Source organism: Myotis daubentonii, chromosome 2 (genome assembly GCF_963259705.1).
Source record: "Myotis daubentonii chromosome 2, mMyoDau2.1, whole genome shotgun sequence".
Taxonomy (NCBI): domain Eukaryota; kingdom Metazoa; phylum Chordata; class Mammalia; order Chiroptera; family Vespertilionidae; genus Myotis; species Myotis daubentonii.
The window spans coordinates 90,287,272-90,304,320 of record NC_081841.1 but is presented as its reverse complement, the minus strand read 5'-3'; the positions used below and the strand labels follow the sequence as shown (position 1 = coordinate 90,304,320).

Below are 17,049 nucleotides of genomic sequence, written 5' to 3'. Positions count from 1 at the left end.
TAATATATTTTAAAGTGCTTAGAACACTGATTAGAATAAAATAAATACTCTTAGCTTTATTTTTATTACTGGTTATCACAACATAATCATCATTATTGTTACATTATCTGACCCCTATTTTACACAAAAATATTCCCTTGCATTGGAAATAGCTGAAGCACCCATATGTAGTACTGAAACTTTAAAAAGTAACTCTGAATATGGTCAAATGCTCAAGTTAGGTTCCTAATGAAATAAACATATAACATTAAAACATGACTTTGGCTGGAAGGGTAGGAGATAGTTCACTTTGGCCACAGAGGAACCTCAATGTAACTTCTATATACGGTGTCTAATTTTGAACAGAAATATATGCTAGTAGATTGTAAAAAAAAAGTAGTAGCAAAATATGTCTCATTTCTCTAAATGAGGAAACTATTGTGTGGTGTGGTTTAGTGTCATCAGACAGATACTAAATGTATTTCCCAAAGTGATTTTAGTTTTTGTCATAGTTAATATGAAGCTATTCTTTCTGATTAACCCTGGGCAGCAGGCTCAGTTAGCATTTTGAGAATAAAATAACCCTTAATTTTGCAGACCTCCATTTAACATACTTCGGATTTAATGAACAAAATTTCCGGTCCATATGTCATAAGTGAAAATTAACACCCTATTAATTTTAAAATTCTTTTAACCAAAATTTGCTTATAATTAAATGAACAGGTTATCTTTTATTATGAATTCACTGTTATTTTTAACAAATTTTTGTGAATGGGTCATATGTTGGAAAAAACACTGTAGTAATTTCACTGCCATAAATAAATATTACATATCTACAATTATAGTCTACATATTTAAATCTAAGAGTCACCGTCTGTAAACACTGTTCGGCGAATGATTAGCACATGATTACATTGCATCGTGCATGGTAATTGGTTCTGTTGTCACTTGGTGTGAATTTTTGCAGCAGTTTTAATGTGTGCCAGCCAATGTTTCAAGGTGCGCTAAGCCACATCTCAGCCACTCGTGGTGACTAGTGAATGCACACATTTATTAGACCTATTCAGTAATACATACAGAAAACTTTGTGAAATTAAATTTCATACATACTTAATTTTAATTACACAAATGTGTCTACATAAGTAAAAACAGGTTAACTAATTTGTCAATTTTTTAACGTACGCATTAGGAAAAACTACTTTATTATGTAATAGATTTTTCAGCTTTAATGGACACCCCTTTTCCCGAATGCCCGTTATATCAAGGTTTTTTTGTGTTCTAGAAAGACAATAGACATTCTAGCACTCTAAAGATTGATGTTGATATTCTTATTTTCTATGACACAAGGGAATACTTGTCTAGTTCATTTACAAGCTCTATCCAAATACATAAATCATAAATTTAAAAGGAAGTTAGGATTAAACAAATATTAAAGATTAATCCAGTGTGTCATCTAATGGTGAATAGTGTCAATTATAAAAGATCCATGAATACAAGGATTTTTGTTTTGTTTTTGGTTCACTATTGATTATCTGTGGCCAATAGGCTCAGTAGTTTCTACCTAGAATAGTGGTTGGCAAGTAGTAGATAGTAAATGTGTGTTTGATGAATAAATGAATGCTAAACGGATTTTCTTTTCTTATAGACTTCTCATCAGTTGAAGTTGGAACTCAATTCAGTGCAGGGACAAGTCATACAGGCCCAGGATAATTTAAAACAAAAGGAAAAAGAAGAACAGCAACTTCAGGGGAACATAAATGAGCTAAAGCAATTGACTGAAGAGAGGAAAAAGCAAATTGAAGCACTCCAAGGAGAAGTTAAAATTGCTGTCTCACAGAAGGTAATGATATGTTTGTTTACTTTTTCTGGGAAGAAAAACTATAATTAAGATAATATGATACCTAACACATGAATTGCAACGAAGAATATTTATATGCTCAAAATATTTCTCAGTTAAATGTGTAAAAGTACTTAATTATATGATTAAATATCTAAGTCTAGATTCTGATTTACTTATAACCATTGTCAGGTTAATTCTTATTTAAAATTCTAGAATAAATCATTTTTCTGATATACATAAAAGGATCTTTTTGTAAAATAATATATAACACTTATTAAAGGGATGACTAATACAACATTTCTAGTGTATTTAAAAGTAAATTATTCTTAAGAGAAAATAATCAAGAATAAAAATCACAAAATTGGATATAAAAAATCAGTAGTGTAGATGTTATGTAGTTATGATTATTTGATATTTTAAGTTATCATAATGGTTTCTATTTCCAAACCTACTTTAATTTGTTGTTGAGCATCTATTTTAATTCTTAAATATGTTTTAATACTGTCTAGATCAAGAGTTCATAAAAATGAACCATACTTGATATTTTAACAAAATGAATTTTCCCCTACTTTTGGTATATGCATATTAAGTGTCCCATGGAGAAGAGAGAATTAAAATCACTACTATGTAGAAAAAAGTAAAACGTCATATATTACGTGGTAACTGTCATATTACTAGAGGAAAAATATTAATTCTACAAATATATATTTTACATTGACCAGTTTTTATAATTATGATTATGCTATTTTATAAAAAGAATAACTTTTATTTATTTATCTTTAAATCTATTTTCATTGATTTCAGAGAGGGAGGGAGAGAAAAATCAATGATGAGAGAGAATCACTGATTGGCTGCCTCCTGACATCCCACAATGGGGATTGAGCCCACAACCTGGGCATATGGCCTGACCAGGGAATTGAACCATGACCTCCTGGCTCATAGGTCGACACTCAACCACTGAGCCATACTGGCCAGGCTAAAAAGAGTAATTTTTAATAATACAAACAAGAGTAGACAAATTTTTCTATCTGTTTTTGTGTGTTGTTATATATAATCATAGGTCAGGATAGAATTATCATAATACATATTTTGTTATATGCCTTGATATCTTCTTCTTTTTGGAAAATGTCACCATCCGTTTTATTTTATTATGCTTTGATATCTTGATGACATTTTCCCCCCAAACCTATTAGTCTCATATCTGAGTATTCCCTAGATCTTTGTTTTTATAGCATCATGACTTAGTTAATTAAAAAAAACTCTTTCCAGCACACTTTCATTTTCATTAAATTATTGGTTACAATAAAATTTATTTCAGATTTATGATTAATATTGCCTATATTTTGCATGGTTTTACTACATGACACCTTAGGATTATGAGATTTATAAGAAATGTTCTTATTAGTAGTTGCCTTAGTTCCAACTGCTATAACAAAAATACCATAGACTGGGTGGTTGAAAAATAAACATTTATTTCTCACAGTTCTGGAGGCTGGGGGGTCCAAGATAAAGGCATCTGACATATCCAGTGTCTCGTGAGGGTCCATATCCTGTTTGTAACAGCAGCTTTCTCACTGTAACCTCATATGGCAGAGAGATTATCACTCTTATATTTCATCTTATAAGGGCACTAATTCCATTCATGAGGGCTCCACCCTCATGACCTAGTGACTTCCCAAAGGCACCACCTCCAAATACAATCACATTGGGGGTTATGATTTCTATATATGAATTTCAGGGGGAGACATGAACGTTTAGCCATAGTAGTAGTTTACTAATGTTAGTGTATGGGTGCTAGAATAAGGAATGTATTTTTTGTTGTTGTTGTTTTAAATCCTCACCTGAGGATATTTTTCCATTGATTTTTAGAGAGAGTGAAGAGAGAGAGAAAGAGAGAAGAAACATCAATGTGAAAGGAACACATCGATTGGTTGCCTTTTGTACGAGCCCTGACCGGGGCCCAGGTTGGAGAAGAGCTTGCAACCAAATTACATACTCTTGACTGGAATCGAACCCGGGACTCTTCAGTCCACAGGCCAGTGCTCTATCCACTGAGCCAAACCAGCGAGGGCTAAAGAATACATTTTTTAACCTTGGGGAAGACAGCATTTTGGGGAGTATTAGGTGGATAACTAGTCTCTGTAGATTAGACTTGAAATTTAAAGTAACTGGACAATCATTAAAAGGCAAGAATAGTTAGGTTTTGTTGAGGAGCAGTGTAACATCATGGAAAAAAGATAAATTTTAGAGCCAATCAAATCTGAATTTAAATTTTATATAACATACATTAGGTTTATGCTCACAGGGAAGTGATTCATCTTTCTGAGTTAAATAAAATGGGGTCATAGAGTTGTTTGTATGCATTATCACTAGTTGTAATAATTGAGATAATGTATTTATTTAAAGCACCTATTACTGTGCCCAGTGTAGTATGTTGGATATTATATGAAAGTATAGCAAACTATGATCTAAGAGTATCAGTGTGCATGGTAGGCCATGCAGTGATGGTCTGTGACAAAGTTATCAGTGTTCCACATTGAAATAGGAAAACCAAGCATAATGTTTAAATGTATGTAGATGTATATTATATATGTGTACACTCATATATATATAAAACACAGATATTTTCTATGTATATATTTGCATGTAATCATATTTTGATTTACATATATTTACATATAATTATTACATATATAAAATCATACATATGATGGTTTAGGAGCCATTGATCAAGAATCACAGGATGAATAGGATGTGGTCCCCTACTCTTTTTTTTTTTTAAATATATTTTATTGATTTTTTACAGAGAGGAAGGGAGAGAGATAGAGAGTTAGAAACATCGATGAGAGAGAAACATCGATCAGCTGCCTCCTGCACACTCCCCACTGGGGATGTGCCCGCAACCCAGGTACATGCCCTTGACCGGAATCGAACCTGGGACCTTTCAGTCCGCAAGCCGACGCTCTATCCACTGAGCCAAACCAGTTTCAGCTGGTCCCTACTCTTAAGTAACTTATAATCTAATGAGGGAGCAGGTATGTAAAGAAAAAACTGTAATAAATAAAGGAGAATGGAATGAGAACTTAAATAGAAATATAAGAAAAATTAGAATTTAGTGGAAATTGTGACTGCCTTTCTAATTATAATTTTACAAGGTTAAGAAAAGATGGAAGTCAGGCATTTCAGAGACAGAAAATAGTATTAGCAAAGTTTGAACATTTAGAACATTAGGTATTGGAGTGCATGGTAAGTAGAGAAGTGAAGGGAGTTGAGGCCACAAAATTAGATTAATCCAAATCACAGTAGATGTTGTATAGTTATTTCCACTTAAAAATTTTAATATTGGAGGTTTTTTTTTGTTTGTGTTTTTTAAGAGGAAAAAAAATGTATGTTTGTAAAGGATAAATTGAAAAAGATTGGCTTTTCTGTATTCTTCTTTGGGGCTTTAGTTTTACTGCTATTAAAGCAATTATCAAACTGTTGCCTTGATCTTTTTTTAAAAATATTTTTATTGACTTCAGAGAGGAAGGGAGAGGGAGAGCGAGATAAAAACATCAATGATGAGAGAGAATCATTGATTGGCTGCCACCTGCACACCTCCTACTAGGGATGGAGCCCACAACCCGGGCATGTGCCCTTGACCACAATTGAACCTGGGACCCTTTAGTCTGCAGGTTGACACTCTATCCACTGATCCAAACCAGCTAGGGCTGTTTTTGTTTTTTTTTTAATTTCACTTCCCTGCTACTAGATTTGAGTTCCTTAAAGTCAGAGAACTGTGTCTTTTCACAAATGAACTATCACTATTTTTTTTTAAAGAAATGAGTGAATCAATCTGTCAGAATAAAGATAATGAAGGCTCAAATATAAGCCTGAAGGGCCATTATGGTCATTGTTGAGACTTCTCAGAGGGCTTAGATGAAAGCCATAAAAGTTACTAAAGAACAGAGGACATGTGAAAAATGTTAAAGAAAAGAAGCAATGTCCTACAAAAGAAAATGTGTAAATACAGTATAGTCTTCAACAAGGAAAAAGATGTCCAGGAATTCTTCATCATGAAAAATCTAAAATATAGGAAATGAAAGGGAGGTGACATGGGATGTTACCAGACATTGTGTGGGGAAACCAACCCCATTTTTCTCTATAGGTAGTGAGCACCACCCTCTGTCAGTCTGCCTCCTTGGTCTCTATCCATCCTCTCTTTGCATTTCCCACTGCCACAGTCTTAGTCTAGGTTGTCTTTTTCTCTTATCTGGACCAATAATCCCTTAGACATTTCAGGCTTTTCTACCTCAAATCTATTTGTCACTCATTTATTCAAGAAATATTGCTAGGCACCTATTTTATGCCACGGCACAATTCTGGATGTTAGAGATATAGCCATGAACAGACGAGGAACCTGTTCTCATAGAACTTACACTTTCTTGGGGGAAGAAACTAAACAAGGTGATGTGAAAGATAGTGATAGGATAGAGCCCTATTGAAGGTTGGGTGATCAAAGAAGCCTTTCTGAAGAGATTTGAGATAATATATGCAATATAAAGGTCAGGGGAGACAACTCGTGCAAAGACTTCAAGGCTAGAACAAACTTGGTATTTCTAAAAAGAGAAGACTAATATAGGTTAAGTATAGTGGGAGAGAAGAGTGATATGGGGTGAGCTCAAGAGAAGTAGACAGGGACCAAAGCATATACATGCAAACATGTTGATTATAAGATAACAGAGAATTATATATTTTATTCTAAGGACAGTTAGACTCAGTTGGAGAATTTTGCGCAGAGAATAGTACAGCTTGACTAAAGGGAGATAAAAAAGCAAGCAAGGAAGGCATTGCAAAACTATTGCAATAGTTCAGAAAGTACATGATGATGGCATGAACTAAAGTGTTAGAAGTAGATGATTTGGGAATATGCTTTGGAAGTTGAGTCATCAGGATTTGCTGATAGATTAGAAGGTAAGAGATGATGAAAGAGGAATCAAGAATAACTCTAGGTTTGGGACTCATGCAAGTAGATGGATGACCATATTTACTGGGGGAAGTAGTAGCTTTTTGATGAGTAGGGTTGCTGTCATTAACAAAAAATTCTGCTTGAGATAGATTATCTGTCAATCACTCATGTAAAGATGCCAGGGAAGTACTTGGATAATGAACCCAGGGTTTAGGCAGAGAGGTTAAAGCTAAAATAAATGATCTTTAAAAAATGTATTTTTTATTGATTTCAGAGAGGAAGGGAGGAGGAGAGAGATAGAAATATCAATGATGAGAGAGAATCATTGATCAGCTGCCTCCTGCACACCCCACACTTGGAATCGAGCCCATAACTCGGGCATATGACCTGACTGGGAATCAAACCATGACCTTCTGGTTCATATGTCGATGCTCAACCACTGAGCCACACCAGTCGGGCAATATTGAAAGCCTTGAGTCTAGTTGAGATCTTATAGATAGAGACTATATAGAACAGAAGAGGGCCATGGACAGAAAGTTGGGCTCTATAGTGTTGAGAAGTCAAACATAAGAAGAGGAGCTAATAAAAGATTTTAAGGAGGAATGACCAGTGAGGTAGGAGAACCTAAAACATAGGTGCCTGTAAACCAGGTTGAAGAATGTTTCTAGGAAGGGACACTATCAAGTATTTCAAGTACTGCAGGGAGGTCAAGTAAGATGTGGACAGAAACAAAACTATCGGATTTTGGAACAAGATGGTTGCTGGTGACCTCATAGCAACTTATTTGAAGGGGTATAGTTAAAAGCCACGTTCTTATTTTAATACTGTGCACACATGCATTTCAATTATGCCATAATTTGTGCATAGCTACTGAGTCTTCTTAAAAACAAAAGACAACTTTAGAGTTTAGAGGAGTTGGACCTTGGAAGATTTTCTTTTCTGCCTTGATGATAATAAAGATGACCTGGAGAAATTCCCTAATTTATTTTTTAATTTCAAGGAGAAAAACCAATAACTTCAACACAGTAATGGCTTTTTAATTTGTTTCATGGAGAAATTCCCTTTAGTTTAACTTTGAGCTATATCATCTTCTACTAGTACATACAACCTTTAGTGCTACGTCTTCCATCAGAATGTGGTCGTTACCCTCAGTTTCCTGAGACCTTGATACTTAGGACTTCCCAATGACATGCTTTTTTTCTTTATTTAATTGGTTTTTAATTTTTTGGATTTGAAATTGGGACTTGTTGGATTTTGTAACTCTTTAACTTTGTAACTATAAGGTAAGTATGTTACTCTTTACTAAAGTAAAATAATTACAGGGCATGGATGCAGTTTAGTCTGTCCTTGGAATCTTCTTAATTGTGTGGATTTCATTTTATATTTGTACCTGATTTTTGGCATGCATACCGTTTTAAATAGCTATTGTATGTTTCAGACAGAGCTTGAGAATAAACTACAGCAGCAGCTAACCCAGGCATCGCAGGAACTTGCAACACAGAAGGAGAAAATGTCAACGTTACAAAACACATATGAAAAAAGTCAGGAAAACCTAAAACAGCTTCAGTCTGATTTCTATGGGAAGGAATCTGAACTTCTTGCAACAAGGCAAGACCTTAAGGTATAGTAAACTACATTTTTTCATAAAAATCAGTAAGTTGTTTATAGACATTCATTAAATGATTGATTTCAACCCAAATGGGCAAGGGAATGTTAATATTTGTGGAATTTTGCACTTGTTTTCTATTAAATTATTATTTTTGGAGAAGCATGCATTTTAAAAATGAAATTGTCTTATAACAAAATACATGTATAAGTATATGCATTTAAAAATAACACCAGTAATAGTAAAAAGTTGGGAATTTATTAATTGTTAACATATTAGCTTATCTAGGGACTTTGCTATCTTTATGTAAAATAAAAACTTTAAAATGTCTTACAGTTAAAAAAAACTAAGGAGTTTTAAATGTAAACTACTTGTGAAAACGAAAGCAGTTTATTGTTTCTTATCAGGTAATATGACTTTAGTTTTATATATTTGTTACCTTCTTAAGACTACTGGAATGCCTGATGATTAAAATTAGGAGGTTATAGCTCAAAGTAAATTTAACATTAATAATCTAAGCATGAGAGGCCCAGTTCACGAAATTCATGCACGGGGGGAGGGAGGGTCCCCCTCAGCCCAGCCTGTACCCTCTCTAATCTGGGACATCCCTCTCACAATCCAGGACCGCTGGCTCCTAACTGATCACCTGCCTGCCTGCCTGATTGCCCCTAACTGCCACCTCTGCTGGCCTGGTTGCCCCCAACTGCTTCCTCTGCCAGTCTGGTCACCCCTCACTGCCCCCCCCTGCCAGCCTGGTTGCCACCAACTGTCCCCCACTGCCGGCCTGGTTGCCACCAACTGCCCCTCCCCCCACCAGCCTGGTCACCCCTTACTGCCCCCCTCTGCTGGCCTGGTTGCCCCACACAGCCTGCTGTTTGGTCGTTTGGTCATCCCTCACTGCCCCCGCTGCCCACCAGGTCGCCCCACGTAGCCTGCAGTTCGGTTGTTTGGTTGTCCCTCATTGCCCCTGCCCCCCGCCTTCCCCCTGCCAGCCTGGTCACCCCATGCAGCTTGCTGTTCAGTCATTAGTGTGAGGGTGCCCCACCAATTTGCATATTACCCTTTTATTAGTATAGATACGGAATACTATTTGATTAGATAAAGTATCATGTTTATTAAAATGAAGGATATGGAAAAAGAGTAAATAATTTTTATGTAACATTAAGGTATCAGTTTTCTAAGGGAAATGGAACATTTATATTCTCTCATAGAAGAATAAGCCAATTCTGTCTTTCTGTTTTTTTCTTTTTTCTGAAATATAATATTTGTGTTTGAAATTTTGTTTGTAATTTAAAGTGCATTATTAAAAATTCTGAAAATCATAGAGTATTTATATATGTATGTAAATATACTAGGTCTGTATTTTATTCATAGTCTGTTGCTATAGGGGAGGCTTTATGAAGGAGGTAGGACTGGACCAGTTCCTGAAGGATACATGGAATTTGAATACAGAGACTGTCTTGAGAAAGATCATTTCACTCAGGGGCATGTTTGAGAAAAGGTGCTGCAGTGGGAATAAGCAAAGCCAGGAGACAATTAACATAATTGTCTTGCTAGAATGCTGGTTTGTGTTTAGAAGCTAAGGTTAAAAAGGTTGGAATCAAACTGTAAAGTATCTTAGATGCCTTGCAAGGATGATTGGACTTTATATTTGGGGGGGAAAAGAAGAGTAAAATGAAGAAAATAGTTATTTAGGCAACTTGACCTGGAAGTGGTTTATAGATCGCTGGGATTGGACCTGGGGTAAACTAGTGTTAGAGAGATTAGTTAACAGGCTATCTTCCCTTCCTTCCACCACACATTCCAGTAATCAAGGTAGCAGTTGATTACAACTAGGATTGAGGTTAAAGAGGATGGAACACAAAGGGTTTCTGAGATAGACAAGATGAAATAGAAGGGCTCAATACATACAGTCTCTAAGGAATTAGTGGTGACTAATGATTTGACACAAAAATAGGAAATTGAGGCCTAACCGGTTTGGCTCAGTGGATAGAGTGTCGGCCTGCAGACTGAAGGGTCCCAAGTTTGATTCTGTTCAAGGGCATGTACCTTGGTTGTGGGCACATCCCCAATAGGAGGCATGAAGGAGGCAGCTGATTGATGTTTCTCTCTCATTGATGTTTCTAACTCTCTATCCCTCTCTCTTCTTCTCTATAAAATCAATAAAATATATTTTTTTAAAATGGAAATTGAGTAAAATAATTTTGTAGTGCCAACAGTTAGATTATATATATTAGAGGCCCAGTGCATGAAATTCGTGCATGGGTAGGGCCCCTAGGCCTGGCTGATAATCGGGGCCAATCTGTGGGGCGACCAGTGGGGTGATCTGTGTCCCCGCTCTCACCTGTCTTGGCCTGGCACTGCCCGCTCAATGGCCCTGCCCCCGCCCCCACCGCCACAGCCGGTCAGGGCCTATGGGCTGGGGGCAGCTCCTGCATTGAGCGCCTGCCCCTGGTAGTCAGTGCACGTCATAGCTACTGGTCATTCCGCCGGTAGTTACGCCGTTTGGTCAATTTGCATATTGGGGTTTTATATAGATAGATTAGTTAAGTTCAAAGTTAGTAAGAGTTGTTATAAGAAAAAAAAAACACCTGAAACATATCCTCTCTACATAGCTTTAAATTATTATTATTATTTAAAATATAGTTTTATTGATTTCAGAGAGGAAGGGAGGGGGAGAGATGGAAACATCAGTGATGAGAGAGAATCATTGATTGGCTGTTTCCTGCACTCCCCCACTGGCAACCCGGGCATGTGCCCTTGACCAGAATCAAACCTAGGACCCTTCAGCCCACAGGCCGACATTCTATCCACTGAACCAAACTGGCTAGGGCTAAATTATTATTTTTTTTTACTTTATTGATTGATTTTAGAGAGAAAGGAAGGGAGAAGGAGAGAGGAAGAGACAGATTTGTTGGTCTACCTATATATGCATTTACTGGCTGCTTCTTGTATGTGTCCTGACTGGAGGTCAATCTTGACTATTGGGATGATGCTCTAACCAACTGAGCAACCCGGCCAAGGCCTATTTATGTTTTCTTTATAACACTATTGAAAATCAGGGAAGGTTTGTGGAAGAGTTTGGACTTTATTTTAAAGGTAGTAGGGAACCATTGAAAGGATTTGTTCAGATTTGTATTTTAGGCCAATGACTGGCTATAGAATAAGGGATGTATTGATTGTAGGGGAACATGGTGGAATGTAGAGACTAGAGAAGAGACTTTGCAGTAGTCCAGTTGCAGATGATGGTGACTTGGGCTGGTAATAGTAAGGATGGAGAATGTGGATGAATTTAAAGGGTATTTAGTTGATAGAGGAGATGAAACTTGACTGCTCATAGAAGTCCTATAGAAATCACACCCTTTTAAAAATATATGAATGTATTTTACCCATGAACATAACATAGTAACAGGACTTAAGATCTCTTAAATCAATATCCTTTCATTAAGCCAACAACTATTTTTATGATGCCTGAAAGCTACATCATGTACTAATATATATATAGCTATACACACATACACACACATATATATTTAAATATATTTTTATTGATTTCAGATAGGAAGAGAGAGTGAGAGAGAGGTAGAAACATCAATGATAGAGAATCACTGATTGGCTGCCTCCTGCATGCCCCCTACTGGGGATTGAGCCTGCAACCCCTGGCATATGCCCTGACCAGAATCAAACTGTGACCTCCTTGCCCTAGCTGGTTTGGCTCAGTGGATAGAGCATTGGCCTACGAACTAAAGGGTCTCAGGTTCAATTCCGGCCAAGGGCAGATGCCTGGATTGCGGTCTCGATCCCCCTCAGTAGGGGACGTGCAGGAGGCAGCCAATCAATGATTCTCTCTCATCATTGATGTTTCTGTCTATCTGTCTCCCTTTCTCTCTGAAATCAATAAAAATATATATATTAAAAAAAAAAACCACAAAACTGTGACCTTCTGGTTCGATGCTCATAGGTCGATGAGCATCATAGGTTGATGTTCAACCACTGACCCATGCCAGGTGGGCAGTACTAATACTTTTATACATAAAAGAGTCATTCAAATATAAATATGGGCAAAAAGTGAAAGGCAGGAGGGCTAAGTCTGCTGTAGAGTTTTACAACTATTAAGAGACCATGGATAGTTGCACTATTCTAGGCCTTCCTTGTGTAGACTGAGACCCAGCTTGGTTTGTGACAAGCCTAGTGTTGTACAATTACAGAACCATGATTAGATCTCAGTTATTCTGATTCATAGCCTTTTATTCTTTTATAATAGTTTCACTAGAATTTTTTTAATAAAATAGAGTGGTGATGAATTCTGTATTAATGCTTCCAAAATGACAATTATCTGAATTACTTAAGAAGTTAATTTTTTTAAAAAGAGTAAATTCCTATGGAAATTCAAATGATATTATAGGCCAGAATAAGAGATAGTCATCAGCCATTATTTTTCTATTGCTTCAGTGGTTTTATATGATCGTGTTGTGTATAAGAAAGAAGAGGAGAGGCTCAGAACCTTGTAACATGACACCTGTCTAAGGAAAGGCTGCCATCTGTGGGCTGAGGGTGTACACCAAGACACCAGTAGAATGGAAGATGGTGGGTTGGCCTAATCTATGCTTTTAGCCCCATCTGCTGGATTATTTATGAAATACTTAAGTTTGTCTGGATTTCAGATTAGTTGTGCTGTGTGCTATTTGTTGTTGAGGAAAGGTTGAAGTGGAATTTAACTGTAAATCTCTCACCCTGAGTGAAGTGAAATTCTAGGGTAAGTTCAGAATTAATATAAATCTTAGCCTAGTACTCTTCCTTGTCATTTCACCAGTCATCAAGAAAAAATGAAAAAGTTTTAAAGAAAGGAGAAAATTGTTGAATGGACAAAATAGAAATAGCTATTAAAGAACACTGCAGAAATTATTCATTAGCTATCCTATATAATAAAGAGATAACATGCTAATTAGACTGAACAGCAGAATGACTGTCCAGAGGGCCGAGGCAGCTGGGGCAGCTGCAAGGGCCAAGCCCCTTGCACAAATTTCGTGCATCAGTCCTCTAGTAGCACTATAATTTGATTGGGGTCTTCATTCAGGATCAAGGTTGGTAGTTGATGTATTCAGGGATTTGCCTATTCCAGTGGGAGTGGATGGGTTAAAGAAAGCCCCAACTAAACCATTGAAGGTGAGAAGGGACTTCCCTAAGGGAAGAGATTCTAGCAGGTGAAAATAACATGGTCTGCAATATGAACGAAAGGAATATTTAAAATATATGGTGACATGCCACTGAATGACATAGATGAATATTCAGAGGCAAGGTAGAGCAATATGTCTTGGCATCTTCAGAAAAAGTGTAGTCCAGATTTTGAACTTGACTTTAAAGATTTATTTGTGAGTTTAAAATTTTAGAGGCTGATATAAGTCACTAGAGGCCCAGTGCACAAAAATTTGTGCACTCGGCGGGGAGAGGGGGTCTCTCAGCCCGGCCTGTGCCCTCTCGAAGTCTGGGACCCCTCGGGAGATAACCACCTGCTGGCTTAGGCCCGCTCCTGGATGGCAGAGGGCAGGCCCAATCCCTAGGTGCAGCCCCTGGTCGGGCTCAGAGCAGGGCCTATTGGGGAGTTGGGGCGCCGCCCCCTGTCATGCACAGAGCAGGGCGGATCGGGAGGTTGTGATGCCACCCTCAGTCATGCTCAGGGTAGGGCTGATTGGGGGGTTGGGGCACCGCCCCCTGTCACACTCAAGGCAGGGTCGATAGGGAGGTTGCGGCGCCACCCCCTGTCATGCACAAAGCAGGGCCCATTAGGGGGGTTGGGGCTCCGTACCCTGTCACACACAGAGCAGGGCCCCGTGCATGACAGGAGCTCCCCCCTGTCACGCACAGAGCAGGGCTGATCAGGGGGTTGAGGAGCTCCCCCCTGTCACTCACAGAGCAGGGCCGATAGGGGAGTTGGGCACCGCATACTGTCACACACAGAGCAGGGCCGATCAGGGGGTTGAGGAGCTCCCCCCTGTCACTCACAGAGCAGGGCCCTGTGTGTGACAGGAGATCCCCCCTGTCACACAGCAGGGCAGATCAGGGGGTTGGGGCGCCGCCACTGTCACACTCAGGGCAGGGCCGATGGCGGGGGGGGGGTTGGGGCGCCGAACCCCGTCACACACAGAGCAGGGCCGATTAGGGGTTTGGGGGGCTGCACCCTGTCACACACACAGCCGCAGGGCGATCAGGGGGTTTGGTTGCTGCCCCCTGTCACGCTGATCTGGGTGCTGGGAGGCCTCGCTGCTCTGCTGATCTCGGTGATGGGAGGCATATTACCCTTTTACTATATAGGATAGAAGCCTGGTGCACTGGTGGGGGCCGGCTGGTTTGCCCTGAAGGGTGTCCTGGATCAGGGTGGGGTCCCGCTTGGGTGCCTGGCCAGCCTGGATGAGGGGATGATGGCTGTTTGCATCTGGTCACACCCCCTTCAGGGTGGGGGTCCCCACTGGGGTGCCTGGCCAGTCTGGGTGAGGGGCTGAGGGCCGTTTTCAGTCTGGCAGGTGACTGAAGCTCCCAACCTGTCCTTTTTTCCTTTTTTTTTTTTTTTTTAATATATTTTATTGATTTTTCACAGAGAGGAAGGGAGAGAGATAGTCAGAAACATCGATGAGAGAGAAACATCGACCAGCCGCCTCCTGCACATCCCTTACCGGGGATGTGCCCGCAACCCACGTACATGCCCTTGACCGGAATCGAACCTGGGGCCCTTCAGTCCGCAGGCCGACGCTCTATCCACTGAGCCAAACCGGTTTCGGCCCTTTTTTTTTTTTTTTTTTATTCTGGGCCAGCTTTAGCTCTGAGGCTCGGCTCCAGCTATGAGACCTCAGCTGCTGAAAGCAGGTTTCTGGCCTTTGTTATACCTTCTGTATTTGAAACAATGTTGCGGTCCTGCTGGCTGAAGCCCTGGGTTTTGTTTAGCTTCTATATTTGTTGCAGTGTTGCTTAGAGTGTAGCTGAGAGGCCAGCAAGGCAGGCGGGGAAGCTTGGCTTCCTCCGTCACTGAAGCAAGCAAGCCTCCCTGTTCAGGTCAGCTGCCTGGCTGCCGGCCGCCATCTTGGCTGGCAGTTAATTTGCATATCACCCTGATTAGCCAATGGGAAGGTTAGCAGTCGTACGCTCATTACCATATTTCTCTTTTATTAGATAGGATGAGCATTTTAGAATTCTTGTGGTCAAAGATTGGGGGTACTGTTACTTTCAGGCTCTAGTAAGCCTTGGTATTCTTTAGCTTCTGTCACCTAATTACAATTGGTTTGGACTAGGCATTGTCAAATTTTGTTCCTTTTATCTGAAATCACTCTCACTTCTTGTGATACTTAGGTCAGTTTTCACATACACCATGGAGCCTTCTGTAATCACATTTTAAAGAAAGCTCTCACACTCACCATTTTTCTGTGTGTTTGGCATAAGCAAATGCTTTACTAACCTTGTTCAACTTCTGTTTTACCTTCTGGTTCTGTTTTTCAGGCTACATAGTCATCTTATTTAGGCTAGGACTATCTTGTACCCTCCAGCATACTGTAGTAGTGTACTTAATTAATGGTTAGCTGCTTGATTAATAAAGGACAAGGTGACCCTAGGTGTTTCCTGAAAAAGAAGCCTTAGGGTTAGTTTTATGTGTTCTCCTGGAAGCCATTGAAAATGGAAATTTAACTTACATCAGAAAGACTTCTGAACTGAATTAAGGAGTAAACTTTCTCTTTCAGGAAGCTTAAGTCTCTTAAGTAGTGTCTTTTTTTATTTTCATATATTTTTTTTTATTATTATTGAATGCTTACTATAGCCATGTCTAATCAGCAGGGATGCTACCCGAATTATAACTTCTGCTTCCTTTTCAAGGGCACTATATCGCTAGAATAAGAAAGACAAACTTCTAGATGGTGGAAAAGATCTTCGAGTTAGTTCCCTTCCCTGTGGATTCTTTTCTTAGCAATAGCAAACAAGAGTGACAAGGTTCCTGCCATTTCTGTTACCCACCTATTACCATGTCTGCCCCCAAATGAAACATAATAGGTCAAAAAGCTTTCCCTTTCCCCTATCGGCTTTTCAGAATATTTGGGTCTTAGAACAGTCAGTAGCTATGGGATGTGTAAGCTGACAACACTATTGCTGCTACACAAGTGGAAAGTTAAAAGGAGGGGTGATGGCCTTCTCAGAAATGAAGCCTCAGGTGTCTGGTTGACTTTCCTCTTAGTTCACTCGATCAGGTTGGCAGATGTGAAATAATTGTTTTTACTTACAAAAGGTTTTAGTATGTCAGACATCACAGATCCTACAAAACATATACAGGGTGGGGCAAAAGTAGTTTTGCAGTTGTTTGTATGGAAATATTTAATAATTAATAATCCTATCTAATATAAGAGTAATATGCAAATTGACCATCACTCCAACACTCAAGATGGCCGCCCCCCTGTGGTCAAAGATGGCCAGCAAGGGAGGGCAGTTGGGGGCGACCAGGCCTGCAGGGGAGGGCAGTTGGGGGGTGACCAGGCCAGCAGGGGAGGGCAGTTGGGGGCAACCAGGCCTGCAGGGGAGGGCAGTTGGGGCGACCAGGCCAGCAGGGGAGGGCAGTAGGGGGGTGACCAGGCCAGCAGAGGAGGGCAGTTGGGGGGGACCAGGCCAGCAGGGGAGGGCAGTTGGGGGGGACAAGGCCAG

At 39.4% G+C, this 17,049-nt stretch overlaps 1 protein-coding gene across 2 annotated transcripts in view; it reads left to right on the top strand.

Annotated features, from left to right (window-relative positions):
* The window catches only part of EEA1 (early endosome antigen 1), a 172,804-nt gene that overhangs the window by 144,075 nt on the left and 11,680 nt on the right, over positions 1-17,049 (top strand). For both annotated transcript variants that reach the window (XM_059683773.1, XM_059683772.1), the window contains 2 exons: positions 1,625-1,819; positions 8,206-8,388. In XM_059683773.1, the coding sequence (XP_059539756.1) occupies positions 1,625-1,819; positions 8,206-8,388 (378 nt within the window). The remainder of the gene's footprint in view (positions 1-1,624; positions 1,820-8,205; positions 8,389-17,049) is intronic.